General features: G+C 41.7%; 1 protein-coding gene across 4 annotated transcripts in view; it reads left to right on the top strand.

Moving 5' to 3' along the window:
• The window catches only part of ANKS1A (ankyrin repeat and sterile alpha motif domain containing 1A), a 390,648-nt gene that overhangs the window by 115,799 nt on the left and 254,612 nt on the right, over positions 1-20,237 (top strand). For 2 of the 4 annotated variants that reach the window (XM_077295481.1, XM_077295482.1), the window contains exon 4: positions 13,144-13,197. The exons of the other annotated variants lie outside the window; for them this stretch is intronic. In XM_077295481.1, the coding sequence (XP_077151596.1) occupies positions 13,144-13,197 (54 nt within the window). The remainder of the gene's footprint in view (positions 1-13,143; positions 13,198-20,237) is intronic. 4 annotated transcript variants of the gene reach the window in all.

Raw genomic sequence — 20,237 nt, 5'->3', positions numbered from 1 at the left:
TGGACTGGGCCGTTCGCTGATGTTCATTAGCCAAGGTAGCTAGCTGGACAGTCTCTGAACTCTAGAACGTAGGGAATGATGGGTGTTCCGGTATCTGCGATATCTCCCTCCAATTGTTCTTTCAGAAGAAGGAGAGGCCCACTAGCCTTCTGCTCCCACAAAATGACTTTGTAACTCCCCAATGTCATTTCCAAGGAGGATAACTGCAGGAAGTCCTCCCATAACACCAATCCAACACAGTTTTTCTCCAAAACCATAATCCAAACGTACGAAAGCTCGCTGTATATATTTGCGGACACCACCCGCCAGGACAACTGGAGTTCCCGGGCCCTGGTGAATTGCCTCGGGTCGAACCACACGGGGGTCAGCGATAGTCAGGAATGCCCCCGTGTCTCTAAATCCCGACACATCAATTAAGACATCCTGCAGGTGGCAATGCCATTGCTCTGTATTTCTGATGGACAGAGGCCGAAGTCCGTACACTCCAGCAGCGGTATCTATGGTGCCGTGGTCGGTGGTCCACTCTGGGGGTGGTGATAGTTCTTCCTCAGGCGGGATGGAGTGCACAAGATGCACTGGACGAGGTGGGGCTCCCTCCGAATCCTTGAGGGACAGCCAGACTGCAAATGTCCAGGTTGCCCTCACCCGTAAAAAAAAAATAATCACTTCCTGACGAAGCAACGTGTGAAACGCGCGTTGGAGTGTGGGGTTGAGGCACTGGTAAGGACTGTTAGATGCACTTTGTACCCTTTGCGCACTGGCAGGGATTACTGAATGCACTTTGTACCTTTGGAAATGTTTATAGGGGCTTATATATATATTCATTTAATATATACCTATTATCACTGGTATCTTACCCTTAGGATGAATTATGAGTATTTATAATACCCCTTTTATTCTTTCCTTACAGTTGCTCATGCATATATTATTAATTTATTAAGAAGCAAGAGTATGATTATTGTTACTATGATGGATATTGATTCGCTTTACTTATAAATTGTCTTTGTATATTGCTTCCGGTACTGATTTGGGTGCCTCCTCCAATTTTTATTGGAATTTCTTTGTGTTTAGTTTTGTCTAGTGTCTCATAATAATAAAATATTTTGATTTTTATATGAATTGTGTGTTTGAATATTTTTCAAGTAGTTCTTTTTGGTTCATGTGGCAAGATGTGCACTGGATGGCATTAACAATAGTGGAGCACATTTCCTAATGGGGATTGCACCAGACAGAAATGTTAAATAAAAAATAAATGCAAAGTATCAATAAAACACAGACAGCAATTCAGTAATTCCTCCCTTGGAAACTCCCTGAATCCAAAGTCACTGAATCTCAGGTCACACACTTACCGCCGTTCGCACTTACGCTCAGGTCACACTCAGCTCGTTCACACTCGCTAAGCTAAAGATTTAAAGATTTTTTTTTTTCTTTCCCCTCAGCAGCAATCCACCTTGCTGTTCAATGCACTTCCAAAAAAAAAAAAGTGTAGGCCCCTTAAATTGTGAGGAAAGAATGGTTGTAGGTGGCGAGGAAAAAGCTAATATGTTAAACACCTTCTTCTCCATGGTGGAAAATGAATTGGTAGGTGAAATGCCAAGAATTAAAGAAAACCCTATATTAAGGGTCACCAATCTAACCCAAGAAGAGGTGCGAAACCAGTGAAATAAGATTAAAATAGATAAATCTCCGGGTCTCGATGGCATACACCCACGAGTACTAAGAGAACTAAGTAATGTAACAGACAAACCATTATTTATTTTATTTAGGGTCTCTATAGCGACTGGGTCTGTTCCACAGGACTGGTGCTTAGCAAATGTGGTACCAATATTCAAAAAGGGCTCTAAAAGTGAACCTGGAAATTATAGGCCAGTAAGTCTAACCTCTATTGTTGGTAAAATATTTGAAGGGTTTCTGAGGGATGTTATTCTGGATTATCTCAATGAGAATAACTGTTTAACTCAATACCAAGATGGTATTCTGCTACAGGTGGATCTGGATAAGTTGGAAACTTGAGCCGAAAGATGGCAGATGCGGTTTAACAATGATAAATGTAAGGTTATACACATGGGAAGAAGGAATAAATGTCACCATTGCACACTGAACGGGAAACCACTGGGTAAATCTGACATGGAGAAGGACTTGGGGGATCCTAGTTAATGATCAACTTACCTGGAGCAGCCAGTGCCAGGCAACGGCTGCCAAGGCAAACAGGATTATGGGGTTCATTAAAAGAGGTCTGGAAACAGATGATGAGAGCATTATACTGCCTCTGTACAAATCCCTGGTTAGACCGCACATGGAGTACTGTGTACAGTTTAGGGCATTAGTGCTCAGGAAGGATATAATGGAACTAGAGCGAGTACAAAGGAGGGCTACGAAATTAATAAAGGGGATGGAGGAACTACAATACCCAGAGAGATTTGCAAAATTAGGATTATGTAGTCTAGGAAACATACGACTGAGGGGCGATCTAATAACCATGTATAAGTATATAAGGGGACAATACAAATGGCTCTCTGAGGTTCTGTTTAGGGAGGTGACGGTGACAAGGGGGCATTCTATGCTTCTGGAGGAGAGAAGGTTTTTCAACCACCATAGAAGAGGATTCTTTATAGTCAGGGCAGTGAGAAGCTGGAATTCCTTGCCTGAGGAGGTGGTGATGGCAAACTCAGTTGAGGGGTTCAAGAGAAGCCTGGATGTCTTCCTGGATCGTAACAATATTGTATCTTAAAGATATTAGGTTCTTTAGAAGGACATAGATCTGGGGATTTATTCTGATGGAACATAGGCTGAACTGGATTAACAAATGTCTTTTTTTCGACCTTGCTAACTACTGAATGTTACTATGTAAGGTAATGAATATGCGCTCTACGCCTATGGGAGTGGAAACGCATGTGTATTCATTACCTTAATGAGCGGTACCACGTGACTACTCAGCACAGGAAGAGTCGCCGGCACGGAGATGCAGCGAAGGCGCCAGGAAGGGGAGTATGATGTCTTCTGTTAGCCGGCTTCTGCCGCTGATCCTCCGCTCCTCCTCCCCTACCGGCTTTCTGGACAGTGACTCGTGTATAAGCCGAAGGGGGCATTTTCAGCACTAAAAAAGTGCTGAAAATCTCGGCTTATACACGAGTATATACGGTAACCCGATCGCTAAACGGGGTAACGAGAAATAGATTCAAAACGTCAGAATTAAATTTTTTGGTCGCCGCTACATTGCAATGAAATGCAATAACAGGCGATCAAAAGATCGTATCTACACCAAAATGCTATCAATAAAAATGTCAGCTATGTGCGCAAATAATAAGCCCTCACCCAGCCCCAGATCATAAAAAGTGGAGATGCTACAAGTCTCAGAAAATAAAGCCTTTTTTTTTTTTTTTTTTTAAACACATTTTGAATCTTTTTTTTCACCACTTAAATAATAAAGAACCTAGACATGTTTGGTGTCTATGAACTCGTAATGACCCGGAAAATCATAAAGGCGGGTCAGTTTTAGCATTTAATGAACATAGTAAAAAAAAGAACTGTGGCATTTCACTTTTTTGCAATTTCACCACACTTGGAATTTGTTTCCCGATTTCCAGTACACGATAAGTTAAAAAAAATGGTGTTGTTCAAAAGTACAATTTGTCGCACAAATAACAAGCCCTCACATGGCCATATTGACTGAAAAATAAAAAAGTTATGGCTCTGGGAAGAAGGGGAGCAAAAAATAGAAATGCAAAAATGGAAATACCTCTCGTCATGAAGGGGTAAATCACTGCTGCTGCTTGTTTTCGCACTACTCTGTGTTCCGGCGGCCGTGGTGAGTGGTCACGTTACTCATGTCACAGACTCCGATATAGCTGAGTCAGGGATTATCGTGAGACGTCCTCATTATGGATTTCCTGCAGACACTGTGGATTTTTTTCTTTTTTGCTAATAAATGGGTGAAAGAGTGATTCTTGAGGAGTGCTATTTAACCCCCTCACCCCCGGAGCTTTTTTCGTTTTCGCTCCCCTCCTTCCCAGAGCCATAACTTTTTTATTTTTCCGTCAATATGGCCATGTGAGGGCTTATTTTTTGCGGGACGAGTTGTACTTTTGAACGATACCATTGGTTTTACCGTGCCGTGTAACAGAAAATAGGAAAAAAATTCCAAGTGTGATGAAATTGCAAAAAAAGTGCAATCTCACACTTGTTTTTTGTTTGGCTTTTTTGCTAGGTTCACCAAATGCTAAAACTAACCTGCCATTATGATTCTCCAGGTCATTACGAACTCATAGACACCAAACATGTCTAGGTTATTTTTTATCTAAGTGGTGAAAAAAAATTCCAAAGTTTGCTAAAAAAAAAAAAAAAAATTGCGCGATTTTCCGATACCCATAGCGTCTCCAATTTTCATGATCTGGGGTCGGGTGAGGGCTTATTTTTTGCGTGCCGAGCTGGAGTTTTTAATGATACCATTTTAGTGTAGATACATTCTTTTGATCGCCCGTTACTGCATTTTAATGCAATGTCGCGGCGACCAAAAAAACGTAATTTTGGCATTTTGATTTTTTTTCTCGCTACGCCATTTAGCGGTCAGGTTAATCCTTTGTTTTTATTGATAGATCGGGCAATTCTGAACGCGGCGATACCAAATATGTGTATGTTTAATTTTTTTTTAATTGTTTTATTTTGATTGGGGCGAAAGGGGGGTGATTTGAACTTTTATATATTTATTTTTTTTATATATTTTTAAACACTTTTTTTTCTTAATTTTGGCATGCTTCAATAGAAGCATGCACAACTCGATCGGCTCTGCTACATAGAGGTGAAATACAGATCACCTATATGTAGCAGAAAGGCAGGTGTACTTTGAGCGCCGACCACAGGGTGGCGCTCAAAGCAATCTGCCATCAACAACCATAGAGGTCTCAAGGAGACCTCTGGTTGTTATGGCAATGCACCGCTGACCCCCGATCATGTGACTGGGGTCAGCGGTGCGAGCACTTCCGGCCGCGCGTCCGGGAGCGCTAGTTAAATGCCGCTGTCAGCTCTTGGCGGCATTTAACTAGTTAATGGGCACGGGCGGATCGCGATTCCGCTCGCGCTCATTGCGCGCACATGTCAGCTGTACAAAACAGCTGACATGTCGCGGCTTTAAGGTGGGCTCACCGCCGGAGCCCACCTTAAAGCAGGGGATCTGCCAGCTGACGTACTATTCCGTCAGCTGGCAGAAAGGGGTTAAATTTGTGTGTTTTTCTTTTGACAACAGAGTTAGTAATGGGGATGTCTGACAGACACCTCTCTATTGCTAACTACTGGGCTTGATGTCCGCAGACATTACACAGCTGACATTGATCCCAAAACCATTACCCCGATTGACCTAGTGTGGTGACAATCAGGAAGAGCTGAGGCTAAGCGCCAGAAGTGGCGCATGTAATGAATGCATCACGTCTGAGGCGGCTAAAGGCTGGTGTTAGTCTTGGAAGGGGCCAATATCCATGGTCCTTTACATGCCTATTAATATAAGCTTGAAGCTTAGGCTACGTTCACATTTGCGGTCTGCGCCGCAGCGTCGGGCGCCGCAGCGTCGCCGCATGCGTCATGCGCCCCTATATTTAACATGGGGGTGCATGGACATGCGTCGCACTTGCGTTTTGCGCCGCATGCGTCCCTGCGGCGCCCGCGTCCGGGCGCAGAGGACGCAGCAAGTTGCATTTTTGCTGCGTCCAAAATCAATGAAAAAAAGGACGCATGCGGCGCAAAACGCAGCGTTGTGCATGCGTTTTGCTGCATTTTTGTTTGCGTTGTGCGTTGCGGCGCCGACGCTGTGGCGCACAACGCAAATGTGAACGTAGCCTTAGCTGGTTATTAAAAAAAGAAGGATCCCACTCCATTTTTTAAGTTAATTATTTAAAAAGTTCAATACGGCACTAAAGGGTGCAAGCTTATTATATGTAGGGGCCTGTGACATTAAATATCTACAGGAATCTGTCCTAGTTATTCTATATTTCTATTCTATCTATATCTGTATAGAAGATTGGTTTAGTAATTTGTAGACTAGCTGTAAGTGACTTATAGAATTTCAGTATGTAAAGGCTGATGTTAAAAACGCATTACAAATGGATTTCATAGACTGGTTTCACACTTGCTTTTTGATCTGCAGCGTTTGTAAAAAAAAACGCAGGTGGTGAAAAAACGCATGTAAACGCGTGCAAACGCTGCGTTTTTTAGACGCATGCGTTTTTGCATGCAGGAAAAAAAACGCGGCATTTACATGCGTTTTTTCCTGTGTTTGCGTTTTTGAAATGCATGCTGAGAAGTGTATGACAGCTGCCAATCATCAAAATCAACTAGAAAACCCACTATTAATAGAATTAGCTAGGGTTAGGGTTAGGATCCCTAGGGTTAGGGTTAGGGGTAGCTTTTTATTAGAAGAATGTCCTGGTCACCAGGTCACTGATAAGCCACTCCCCACCATCAAGGTGATAAAGGGATCCAAACCCTACCCCTAACCCTAACCATAACCCTAGGGATCCAAACCCTAACCTTAACCCTACCCCTAACCCTAGGGATCCAAACCCTAACCCTAGGGATCCAAACCCTAACCCTAGGGATCCATAGGGATTGGCTATTATGTTGACCTGGAGACCAGGACATTCTTCTAATAAAAAGCTTTGTTCAATGTGGACACCCCAAGATATACGGTATTGCTATAGAGTACTAAAAATATAAACTCGGAGAGTATTCACTGTCGTAGGGTTAGGGTTAGGGGTAGGGTTAGGGTTTGGATCCCTAGGGTTATGGTTAGGATCCCTTTATCACCCTGATGGTGGGGGGTGGCTTATCAGGGTGTATTCTTGTTTTTTTCTATAAAAACGCATGCGTTTAAAACGCAAGCAAACGCATGTACGCAAAAACGCATGCGTTTCCATAGACATCAATGTATTTTTTGACGCAAATCAAACGCAAATGAACGCCTCTGAAAATTACTACATGTTGCATTTCTGCAAAAGAACGCATGCAGCAAAAAAATGCATGCGTCGTAAAACGCGGCCAAACGCGTACATAAAAAACGCATGCGTTTTTAATGTTAAACATAGGAAAAAAAACGCATGCGTTTTTTTCGGTAAAAACGCTGCAGATCAAAACGCAAGTGTGAAACCAGCCATACACATGTCTTACGGATGCTAAGTGACAAAAATCGCATTGTACTTACATGGCATTCATCCTACTTTTCTGGATCAAGATCGGACCGACACCAGTAATGCTACCTTTGATTTAAAATAAGCTCTGGAGGCAGATTCTCATGCAGATCAGTGTCCGACCTATATTTCTTAACCGCTTATTGGCATAAAAGAAAAGTGTGCACATCTGGAATAAGATCGCAAATCTCAAAGTATTTTATTGTATTACCTACATCCCCATATAGAATACTTAGAAGACACTGACAGATTCCATTTAAGTACTGCACTTTTCATTCTTCATCTCAGTTTTTACTCATTTTTATTAGGGAGTCTGACAATACAAAAAGACAGTTCATACTAATTACAGCACCTTCTGGGTGCATAGCCCTAATTAAAATCATACCTTTAGAACAGTTTTGCCAGAAAACATTATTCATTCAAATTTTCTATTGAGGTGCACTTTTGGTGTGGCTGGGGAGCTCATTGCATCTTCCCACTGCTTGTTCTGCAGTGATCCCACTTCCTCTTCCTTGATTGGAGAAACATAAACCATACAGGGCAACATTAACCCCTTTACCCCCAAGGGTGGTTTGCACGTTAATGACCAGGCCAATTTTTACAATTCTGACCACTGTCCCTTTATGAGGTTATAACTCTGGAACGCTTCAACGGATCTTGGCGATTCTGACATTGTTTTCTCGTGAGATATTGTACTTCATGTTAGTGGTAAAATTTATTCGATATAACTTGCGTTTATTTGTGAAAAAAAAAGGAAATTTGGCGAAAATTTTGAAAATTTCGCAATTTTCCAACTTTGAATTTTTATGCCTTTAAATCACAGCGATATGTCACGCAAAATACTTAATAAGTAACATTTCCCACATGTCTACTTTACATCAGCACAATTTTGGAACTAAAATTTTTTTTTTGTTAGGGAGTTATAAGGGTTAAAAGTTGACCAGAAATTTCTCATTTTTACAACACCATTTTTTTTAGGGACCACATCTTATTTTTACAACACCATTTTTTTTAGGGACCACATCTTATTTGAAGTCATTTTGAGGGGTCTATATGATAGAAAACACCCAAGTGTGACACCATTCTAAAAACTGCACCCCTCAAGGTGCTCAAAACCACATTCAAGAAGTTTATTAACCCTTCAGGTGTTTCACAGGAATTTTTGGAATGTTTAAATAAAAATGAGCATTTAACTTTTTTCACACAAAATTTATTTCAGCTCCTATTTGTTTTATTTTGCCAAGGTTAACAGGATAAAATGGACTCCAAAACTTGTTGTACAATTTGTCCTGAGTACGCTGATACCCAATATGTGGGTGTAAACCATTGTTTGGGCGCATGGCAGAGCTCGGAAGGGAAGGAACGCCATTTGACTTTTCAATGCAAAACTGACTGGAATTGAGAAGGGACGCCATGTTGCGTTTGGAGAGCCCCTGATGTGCCCAAACATTGAAATTCCCCACAAGTAACACCATTTTGGAAAGTAGACCCCTTAAGGAACTTATCTAGATGTGTGGTGACCAAACAAGTGCCTCACAGAAGTTTATAATGCAGAGCCGTAAAAATAAAAAATCATATTTTTTCACAAAAATGTTCTTTTCGCCCTCCAATTTTTTATTTTCCCAAGGGTAAGAGAAGATAATTGGACCCTAGAAGTTGTTGTGCAATTTGTCCTGAACACGCTGATACCCCACATGTGGGGGTAAACGACTGGGCGCATGGCAGAGCTCGGAAGGGAATGCAAAATTGACTGGAATTGAGATGGGACACCATGTCGCGTTTGGAGAGCCCCTGATGTGCCTAAACATTAAAACCCCCCACAAGTGACAACATTTTGGGAAGCAGACCCCCTAAGGAACTTATCTAGATGTGTTTTGAGAGCTTTGAACCCCCAAGTGTTTCACTACAGTTTATAACGCAGAGCCGTGAAAATAAAAATTCTTTTCCCACAAAAATGATTTTTTAGCCCCCAGTTTTGTATTTTCACAAGGGTAACAGGACAAATTGTACCCTAAAAGTTGTTGTCCAATTTGTCCTGAGTACGCTGATACCCCATATGTGGGGGGGAACCACTGTTTGGGCTCATGGCAGAGCTCGGAAGGGAAGGAGCGCCATTTGGAATGCAGACTTAGATGGATTGGTCTGCAGGCGTCACGTTGCATTTGCAGAGCCCCTGATGTACCCAAACAGTAGAAACTCCCCACAAGTGACCCCATATTGGAAACTAGACCTCCCAAGGAACTTACCTAGATGTGTTGTGAGAACTTTGAACCCCCAAGTGTTTCACTACAGTTTATAACGCAGAGCCGTGAAAATAAAAAATCTTTTCCCACAAAAATGATTTTTAGCCCCCAAATTTTTATTTTCCCAATTATATCAAGAGAACTTCGACCCCAAAAGTTGTTGTCCAATTTGTCCCGAGTACGCTGATACCCCATATGTTGGGGTAAACCCCTGTTTGGGCGCATGGGAGAGCTCGGAAGGGAAGGAGCACTGTTTTACTCTTTCAACGCAGAATTGGCTGGAATTGAGATCGGACGCCATGTCGCGTTTGGAGAGCCCCTGATGTGCCTGAACAGTGGAAACTCCCCATTTCTACCTGAAACCCTAATCCAAACACACCCCTAACCCTAATCCCAACGGTAACCCTAACCACACCCCTAACCCTGACACACCCCTAACTCTAATCCCAACCCTAATCCCAACCGTAAATGTAATCCAAACCCTAACTTTAGCCCCAACCCTAACTTTAGCCCCAACCCTAACCCTAACTTTAGCCCCAACCTTAACCCTAACTTTAGCTCCAACCCTAACCCTAGCCCTAACCCTAGCCCTAATGGGAAAATGGAAATAAATACATTTTTTAAATTTTATTATTTTTCCCTAACTAAGGGAGTGATGAAGGGGGGTTTGATTTACTTTTATAGCGTTTTTTATATCGGATTTTTATGATTGGCAGCTGTCACACACTAAAAGACGCTTTTTATAGCAAAAAGTTTTTGCGTCTCCACATTTTGAGACCTATAATTTTTCCATATTTTGCTCCACAGAGTCATGTGAGGTCTTGTTTTTTGCGGGACGAGTTGACGTTTTTATTGGTAACATTTTCAGACACGTGACAGTTTTTGATCACTTTTTATTCTGATTTTTGTGAGGCAGAATGACAAAAAAACAGCAATTCATGAATTTCTTTTGGGGGAGGCGTTTATACCGTTCCACGTTTGGTAAAATTGATAAAGCAGTTTTATTCTTTGGGTCAGTACGATTACAGCGATATCTCATTTATATAATTTTTTTATGTTTTGGCGCTTTTATACGATAAAAGCTATTTTATAGAAAAAATAATTATTTTGGCATCGCTTTATACTGAGGACTATAATTTTTTTATTTTTTTGCTTATGATGCTGTATGGCAGCTCATTTTTTTGCGGGACAAGATGATGTTTTCAGCGGTACCATGGTTATTTATATCCGTCTTTTTGATCGCGTGTTATTCCACTTTTTGTTCGGCGGTATGATAATAGAGTTGTTTTTTGGCTCGTTTTTTTTTTTTTCTTACAGTGTTCACTGAAGGGGTTAACTAGTGGGACAGTTTTATAGGTTGGGTTTTTACGAACGCGGCGATACTAAATATGTGTACTTTTATTGTTTTTTTGTTTTTTTTAGATAAAGAAATGTATATATGGGAATAATCTATTTTTTTTTTCTTTATTTAGGAATTTTTTTTTACACATGTGGAAATTTTTTTTTTTTTTACTTTGTCCCAGGGGGGGACATCATAGATCGCTGATCTGACAGTTTTCACAGCACTCTGTCAGATCAGCGATCTGACATACAGCCGTGCAGGCTTACCAGCGCCTGCTGTGGACCCGGAAGTACTCCCTGCAGGACCCGGATGCAGCCCCGCGGCCATTTTGGATCCAGGGACTGCAGGGAGGAGACGCTCGGTACAAGGTGAGTACACCGCCTTGTACCGATCGTCTCAGGGAAGCACGCAGGGAGCCCCCTCCCTGCGCGATGCTTCCCTGTACCGCCGGTACACTGCGATCATGTTTGATCGCAGTGTGCCGGGGGTTAATGTGCCGGGGGCGGTCCGCGACCGCTCCTGGCACATAGTGCCGGATGTCAGCTGCGATAGTCAGTTGACATTCGGCCGCGCTCCCCCCGTGAGTGCGGCCGATCGCATATGACGTACTATCCCGTCGGTGGTCATACGGGCCCACCCCACCTCGACGGGATAGTACGTCAGATGTCAGAAAGGGGTTAATGCAGAGGTGCCACAGAGACCCAAGCCCTATGTGACTGTCTCCACGGTATACCTTATAGGATGCTCCTGAACATGATATCAAACATGAGATAATTGGAGCAAAACGTCCAAAAGTATACAAGATATAAATTTATTCATGAAAAAGTAACAATACACACATAACAGGATCATTACATACGAACGACTATAATAGTTATGCGCCTTTGGTGGCGGCGAGGCACGTGTCCTGACTTCTTAACGCCATGGGTAAGCACTATAGCAGTGTGGGGACTCGTGTTCCAACGGCATAGCGCGCAATACTATTATAGTCTTTGGTTTGTACTGATCCTTATTCCCCTTAATTCCCCTTACTTGGGGGTTTCTGTGGCACTTGAGCACTTTACCCATTGGAAATGACAGCGGTTTAAGTCAGGACACTGTTCAGCCTTATTACCTGATCCTAGTCTGTTATTATTGTGTGTATTGTTACTTTTCCATTAATAAATTTATATCTTGTATACTTTTGGACCTCTTCCTTGATTGACAGGTCTGGCTATACAGAAGCTAGTGGAGGGCAAGGAGGTGTAAAGGTGTATTTAAAGGGCCACTGTCACCCCCCTCCAGCCGTTATAAACTAAAAGAGCCACCTTGTGCAGCAGTAATGCTGCATTCTAAGAAGGTGGCTCTTTTAGTTTTTGGTTCAAGTATTCCCAAAATAAAGCGTTTTGAAACTTATCCAAAATACCTGTCTTTAGCCAGGGAGGCGGGTCCTCACTCCCCAGCTTGAACCGCTACTCTGCCGTCACTCCAATCTTCAGGGGCTTTCGGCGCCGCCCCCTCAGCGCTGTTTACGCTTCAAAACCGGCGCCTGCGCTGTGTACTACTGTGCTGCGCAGGCGCAGTAAGCTCTGGCCGTCTGACGTCCCAGCCAGGCTTGCAGACTGAGCCTGTGCGGGCAGTGCGGCCACCCACCTTTGGAATCCCAGCCCCGCACTGTGTGTTATGCATTATGCACAGTGCGGGGCTGGGATTCCAAAGGTGGGTGGCCGCACTGCCCGCACAGGCGCAGTCTGCATGTCTGGCTGGGACGTCAGACGGCCAGAGCTTACTGCGCCTGCGCAGCACAGTAGTACACAGCGCAGGCGCCGGTTTTGAAGCGTAAACAGCGCTGAGGGGGCGGCGCCGAAAGCCCCTGAAGATTGGAGTGACGGCAGAGTAGCGGTTCAAGCTGGGGAGTGAGGACCTGCCTCCCTGGCTAAAGACAGGTATTTTGGATAAGTTTCAAAACGCTTTATTTTGGGAATACTTGAACCAAAAACTAAAAGAGCCACCTTCTTAGAGTGCAGCATTACTGCTGCACAAGGTGGCTCTTTTAGTTTATAACGGCTGGAGGGGGGTGACAGTGGCCCTTTAACTGCTCTACTTGGTCATGCCAAGGATTACAAATTGCCATATGAGCTTATATCCATAAAGTGCTATTTCTGGAAAACAGGGCAACGGATTCTGACCCTGTATATTAGATTTTTATTATGTCTATGTTCCCTACAAGGTACTGCGTTTGATGTGAAGTTATTTTGTGCTGACTGACTCCATTCAAAGTGTTATTGAAAATTTATTTTAATTGCTTGTTTCATTTCCTGAGATGTTGAAGCTCATCTGTTTGTTTTTCGGCACTTGTTTTATTTTATCCTCTTCCTTTCCTTATTTTATTTTTATTTTTTAGAATGGCCCAGAAGTGAAAAAGTATGGCCCCTTCCATCCCTATGTGAATGCCAAGGTGTGTACACCGCTTTCCTCGAAACAATGTGCGTGCGTTATGTTAATCCATTTTATATGTTTTTCCTGTAGCTTCAGGATGTTGAATCCTACTTAAAAAATGCCTAATATCAAGAGTTAAAAATGTATAAAAAGTAACAGGGCATTTTAGGGTTTCCACTTTTTGTTCTCGTACTAGGTTTTGAAATGTTCTGTATTGCTTTGAAGGCCACTAATAATAATAATAATATAATAATAATAATTTTATTTATATAGCGCCAACATATTCTGCAGCGCTTTACAAATTATAGAGGGGATTTGTACAGATAATAGACATTACAGCATAACAAAAATAACAGTTCAAATAGATACCAAGAGGAGTGAGGGCCCTGCTCGCAAGCTTACAATCTATAGGAAAAAGGGAGACACGAGAGGTGGATGGTAACAATTGCTTTCGTTGTTCGGACTAGCCATAGTGTAAGGATCGAGTGTTCATGTAAAGCTGCATGAACCAGTTAACAGCCTAAGTATGTAACAGTACAGACACAGAGGGCTATTAACTGCATGAAATATGTGAGAACATGATGTGAGGAACCTGATTATGGTTTAAGGTTTTTTATTTTTTATTTATTTATTTTTTTAATGGACCACACAGTGATAGGTTAATGCGTTGAGGCGGTAGGTCAGTCTGAACAAATGCGTTTTTAGGGCACGCTTAAAACTGTGGGGATTGGGGATTAATCTTATTAACCTGGGTAGTGCATTCCAAAGAATTGGCGAAGCACGTGAAAATCTTGGAGACGGGAGTGAGAGGTTCTGATTATTGAGGGAGTGGGAGGATGTCATTAGCAGAACGGAGAGCACGGGTAGGGTGGTAGACTGAGACCAGGGAGGAGATGTAGGGTGGTGCTGAGCCATCGAGTGCTTTGTGGATGAGGGTAATAGTTTTGTACTGGATTCTTGAGTTGATGGTTAACCAGTGTAATGACTGGCACAGGGTAGAGGCATTGGTGTGGAATATAATCATGGCAGCAGCATTCAGGACAGATAGGAGCGGGGAGAGTTTGGTAAGAGGGAGGCCAAATAAGACAGAGTTACGCGACGAGAGTGAATGAGTGAAACAGTAAAGGTACCGTCACACTTAGCGACGCAGCAGCGATATAGACAACGAGCCGATCGCTGGAGCGTCGCTGTTTAGGTCGCTGTAGAGACGTCAAACACAGCAGCTCCAGAACGATGCAGGAGCGATCCTGTGACGTAACAGTGACTCACCTATCGTTCTCGCAGGTCGTTAGCTCCATGTAAAACATTGCTGGCATCGTTGCTTTTGCTGTCAAACACGACGATACACGCCGATCTTACGACCAAATAAAGTTCTGGACTTCTAGCTCCGACCAGCGATGGTACAGCGGGATCCAGATCGCTGCTGCGTGTCAAACACAACGAGATCGCTAACCAGGACGCTCCAACGTCACGGATCGTTGTCGTTCCCTTTGTAAAGTTGCTGAGTGTGAAGGTACCTTAAGAGTTTTTGCAGTGTCAAAAGTAAGAAAAGGGCAAATTCTAGAAATGATTTTGAGATGCAGATAAAAAGAGCAAGTCAATGATCGGATGTGGGGGGTATAATTAACCCCTTCATGACATATGGTGTACACTTGCATCATATATCATGTCCCTGACTTTGATGCGGAATCAGGTGATCACAGCTTCAAGTACCCTAAGGCCATGTGCCCACGTTCAGTTTTGGCAGCGCTTTGGAGGCAGCTTTTGTACGCGCCGTGATTCCGCATGAGTTTACTGAACCATGCGGAATCGCCGCGTCCTATTCATAGGACGGTGATATTTATCTTGCGGAGACTGAGCCGCTTGTGCGTATACGCAGGCTTGCAGGAGGCGTCCGTGCTCACATAGTGGAGATGGGATTTCATAAAATCCCATCTACTATGCCGTAACATCTGGCCTCTGCGGATTGGATGCTGCGGCTGTACGTAGCGTCCAATCCGCAGCCAGTGCTGACCGTGGAAACATACCCTAAAGTGACAAAATAAAACAAAACAAAATAGACATTTGGTATTTTTAAAAGTCCGGTCTGTTAAAATGTAAAGTAAATTAATCTGATAGTGTTGCAAAAAAAAAAAATCTAAACCCCAGAATTATGGTTTATTAGCCTCTGCAACATTGCAATTAAATGCAATAAAAGGCGATCAAACTATCATATCTACCCCAAAATGGTATCAGAAAAAACATCAGCTCAGGGTGCAAAAAACAAGCTTACACACCGCCCCATATCTCAAATATTGAAAGCGTTATGGATCTCGACAATGGCGATGCAAGCAATTTTTTTTTTTTTTTTGCAAATTTCCTCATTTCTTTATTACCACTTGAAGAAACACTCCCATCAAAATTTTTGTCCTCTTAATATATTGCAGTCATCATTATATACCACTGTGTACTTAAAATTGCTCATTTTGCCTTTCTACCCAGTTAATTATTCTGTTTTCTATTAGGTCTATGACCTCACGTGATTAAAAACGGACTAGCTGAATTCTTTTAAGCTCTATGTAAAAATATGAAATCCATTTTGCCTGCATGAGTCAATGCAAGAGTCTCTGGAAAGAGGGAGGAGGGAGCAGCTGGGTGAGGAGTTGGAGGGGAATGATTTCTGCAGGTAAAAGTATTCCTTTTTCTACATAGAGCAGAGATAAGAGAAAAATTTACTGGATAGAAAGGCAAAATGAGCAATTGTAAGTACACAACACTATATAATGACTGCAATGTATTAAGAGGATAAAATCTTTATTGGGAGTTTGTCTTTAACCCCTTAGTTTCGGAGTCAGTTTTGACTTTAGTGACCAAGCCAAATTTTTAGAAATCTGACCAGTGTCACTTTAAGTGGTAATAACTACGGAACGCTTCAACGTATCCCTGTCACTCTGAAATTAATGTTTTTGTGACATATTGTACTTAATGTTAGTTGTAAATTGTGGTTGATATGATTTGCGTATATTTATGAAAATATAGAACATATATATGGAACATTTGCAAACATTTTTTGAAAATGTCTCAATTTTCAAACTTTTAATGTTTATGCCCTTAAATCAGGTAGTCATACTGCACAAAATAGTTAATAAATAACATTTACCTCATGTCTACTTTACATCTTCATCATTTTTTTTAAACATGATTTTTTTTTATTGGGATGTTAAAGGGATTAAAACTTGAGCAACAATTTCAAATTTTTTTCAACAAATGTACAAAACATGTTTCTTTAAGTTTCTATTGAAATCTAAATGGACTTTGAAGGACAGTGTTGAAAATAAGTATTTGATACACTGCCGATTTTGCAAGTTTTCCCACCTGCAAAGAGTGGAGAGGTCTGTAATTTTTATCGTAGGTACGCTTCAACTGTGAGACAGAATCTAAAAATAAAAACCAGAAAATCACATTGTATGATTTTTTTAAATAATTAAATTGCATTTTATTGCATAAAATAAATATTTGGTCACCTATCAACCACCAAGAATTCTGGCTCTCACAGACCAGTTAGTTTTTGTCTAAGAAGCCCTCCTAGTGTGCACTCATTCCATGTATTGCACCTAATTTTATGCACATAATTGCACCTGTTTGAAATTGTTAGCTGTGTAAAAGACACCTGTCCACACAATCAGTCACACTCCAACCTCTCCACCATGGCCAAGACCAAAGAGCAGTCTGAGGACATCAGGGAAAAAATTGTAGCCCCGTATTTGTATGGGGTGGGGTACAGAGCAAAAGGCAAGCAGCTTGGTGAGAAGGCAACAACAACTGTTGGCACAATTATTAGAAAATGGAAGAAACACAAGATGGCTGTCAATGTTCCTTGGTCTGGGGCTCCATGCAAGATCTTGCCTCGTGGGGTAAGGAAGACTCGGAGAATGGTCAGGAATCCACCCAGAACTACACGGGAGGACCTGGTCAATGATCTGAAAAGAGCTGAGACCATAATGTCAAATATTACCATTAGTAACACACTACGCCTCATGCAAGCACATGCCCAGGCCTATTTAAAGTTCGCCAGTCACTATGTGGATGATCCAGAGGAGGCATGGGAGGAGGTCATGTGGTCAGATGAGATCAAAATAGAACTTTCTGGTATCAACTCCACACTCTGTTTTTGGAGGATGAGTACAACCCCAAGAACACCATCCCAACTGTGAAGCATGGTGGGGGGAAACATCATACTTTGGGGGTGCTTTTCTGCAAAGGGGACAGGACAACTGCACCGTATTGAAAGGAGGATGAATGGGGTTATGTATCGTGAGATTTTGACCAACAACCTTCTTCCCTCTGTAAGAGCATATTAGATGGGTCATGGCTGGAACTTCCTCACAGCCAGGGAATCTAAGGGGTGTCTCCGTAAGAAGCATTCCAAGGTCCTGCAGTGGCCTAGCAAGTCTCCAGACCTGAACCCAATAGAAAACCTTTGGAGGGAACTGAAACTCAAGTTGCCCAGTGACAGCCCTGGAACCTGAAAGATCTGGAAAAGATCTGTATGGGAAGTGGCCAAAATCTCTGCTGCAGTGTGTGAAAACTTGGTAAAGAACTAAAGGAAATGTCTGACCTCTAATTGCAGTCACAGGTTTCTGGAACAAATATTAAGTTCTGTTTTTCTATTGTATCAAATACTTATTTCATACAATAAAATGCAAATTATGTAAAAATCCAACAATGGGCTTTTCTGGATTTTATTTTTTTACGGCTCTGTGTCTAACAGTTGAAGTGTACCTACGATAAAAATGACATATTTCTCCATTCTTTGTACACAATTTGAATTTTGGAACACAAATTTGTCTCAATTTGAATAATTGTCATATTTGCTGAGACTGTGTAGTTAAGAACAACAGAGAACCTTCATAATTTTTTTTGTAAATTATATTCTCTAATATATTTATCTAGGAAGGTTGGGAGCAGTTTGATACGTTTTTTATGCAGTTGATGCAACAGAAATTTGAAAAATTGCAATTTGCATTTTTTTCACTGTCACTTTCATGAATCTTGTGCATTCTGAGGAACACAACTCAAATTTTATTGCACTAGTTGTTGCAGTAATTGACGGTATACCCGTGAAACTCGTGATGAAGAAATGGCATCATTAGTTCCCAGACAATTTTACCTCGGATGCCAGTTGTCTGAGGGCAGCTTGGTGGGTTTATTTGGCAGTCCCTACCTTTCGAACCTCTGGCACATTTTGTACAATTTTACAACGTATGTGCCTCACTTGGAGGGGACAAATTGACGGAATGAGACGGTCCTTGAAACTAATGAGGGACCCGTCGACTGCAACATTTTACTGTGAATTTAACAATGAATCTTGTATGAGGGAAATTAGGGGTCTCAATTTAAGACTATTGTAATTGGGGACATTTCGGGGGAGGAACAGGGGAATTGTCATTAAAATGAAGGATTCTCATTAGGGCTTCATAACTGGATCAGGTCACAACCGCTGCAAATACAGTGGTGCTATGGATAGATTCTGTATCCACCCAGTAAGAACGGAGAGTGGATTTTTTTTTTTTTTTATAAACTAAACCCATGTTCAGGGTAAAGGCCCAAGATTTTTTTTTTTTTCAGGGACATTTGTGGGCAAGCATGGCCGGTAATGAAAGGATGTGAGTTTTTGGGAAATAAATTGATTTCGTGAACAAGTAATTGAAGGACTTCTGTTGTAACAAAAATGTGGAAAAATTCAAAGGGGGTAAAATTGGTGACATCTAATTTTTTTCCGGTGGGTGCTGAAAAAGGGGGGATTTTGAGGGGAAAACACAATTCATCACTGTTTGGAAACTGTTCATTTTCAGAAGCGTTTTCTGTTTCACCCCCGAAACTGGTGTACGCTTGCTAAATGCTGAATATTTTGCTGACCATTATTTTATTTTGTATAAATGCGTAACAAAAAAACACTAACCTAATATAATACTAGTAAACAGGGTCAGGACAAAGTGTTTTGGTGCCCTAAGCAGATTCAGTCAACAGCACCACCACACCCCAAAGCTAAGGATTGGGTCAAAGACTAAAGTATCAGGACCCCTAATGCCCTAATGCACCTACCCCCTGCCCCTACTACTTTAGTGATGTGACTTAACATGGAATTCAATTTCAAAGCTGGATATAAAATCCAACATTTTTTGCAGACCATTTACACAATTCAAGGAAAAAATAGCAATACTAGTCCCTGATGTCACAAAGTTTACTGCTTCAATTTTTATAACGACAATTTGCATTAACTAGATTGTTATGAAGAGTGCAGAGATGAGTTGATAAAATTTGCCGTTTTATTCTGTCATGAAAATTAAGTTAAGCACAAGACTCCAATTTCACCTGTATTGCAACTTTGCCACAAAATGACCTGCTTTCATAATTTCACTGATCTCGTTAGCTGAGGAGAAATTGTTAGGGAAGACAAGTCATCTGTCATTCTTTCATACTGATTGAATTATAATAGCAGACTGGTTGCTTTACATTGAGGGGCCTGTGCTTGAAAGCATTGTCTTATTTTGTTAGCTATGGTTATCTTCAAGGAAAACATTTACCGTATTCATCATGGTTTGATATCAAAAGGGCTTTAAAGGTATGGATATTGCAGCTTGTAAGATTTATCTGGTCACTAAGAACTTCAAAGAAGGAGGTTCAGTTTCTATGAAGAAGACTTAGTGCCAGGACCATCTTCTACTGAGGTTTCAGCTTTTTGGATTGGTTCAACATCAGCGCTGTTCTTGCACAGGAATGACAGCAGGTTAGTGTCCGCATGCTGGGTGAGTTGATGGCTTTTGGAAGCTGGCTAGTTGTCAAGAAGGGCAGCAAAGAAGCCATTACTCTCCAAGAAAAATCTCAGTATAGACTGACATTCTATAGGAAGAGCAGGGGCAGATTGCAGAGGACTGGTGTAAAATTATTTCCTCCAATAAAGCCTCCTTCAGACTATTCAAAATATCTGAAAGAATGATTGTCTAGAGAAGCAAAAGCTGAACGCTACCACAGTAAAGCATCCTTAGATAAATAATTTGGGGGGTTACTTTTCATCCA

The sequence above is a fragment of the Ranitomeya variabilis genome, chromosome 3 (genome assembly GCF_051348905.1).
Source record: "Ranitomeya variabilis isolate aRanVar5 chromosome 3, aRanVar5.hap1, whole genome shotgun sequence".
Lineage (NCBI taxonomy): Eukaryota > Metazoa > Chordata > Amphibia > Anura > Dendrobatidae > Ranitomeya > Ranitomeya variabilis.
The sequence above is the reverse complement of the archived record's forward strand: the minus strand, read 5'-3'. Positions and strand labels throughout refer to the sequence as shown.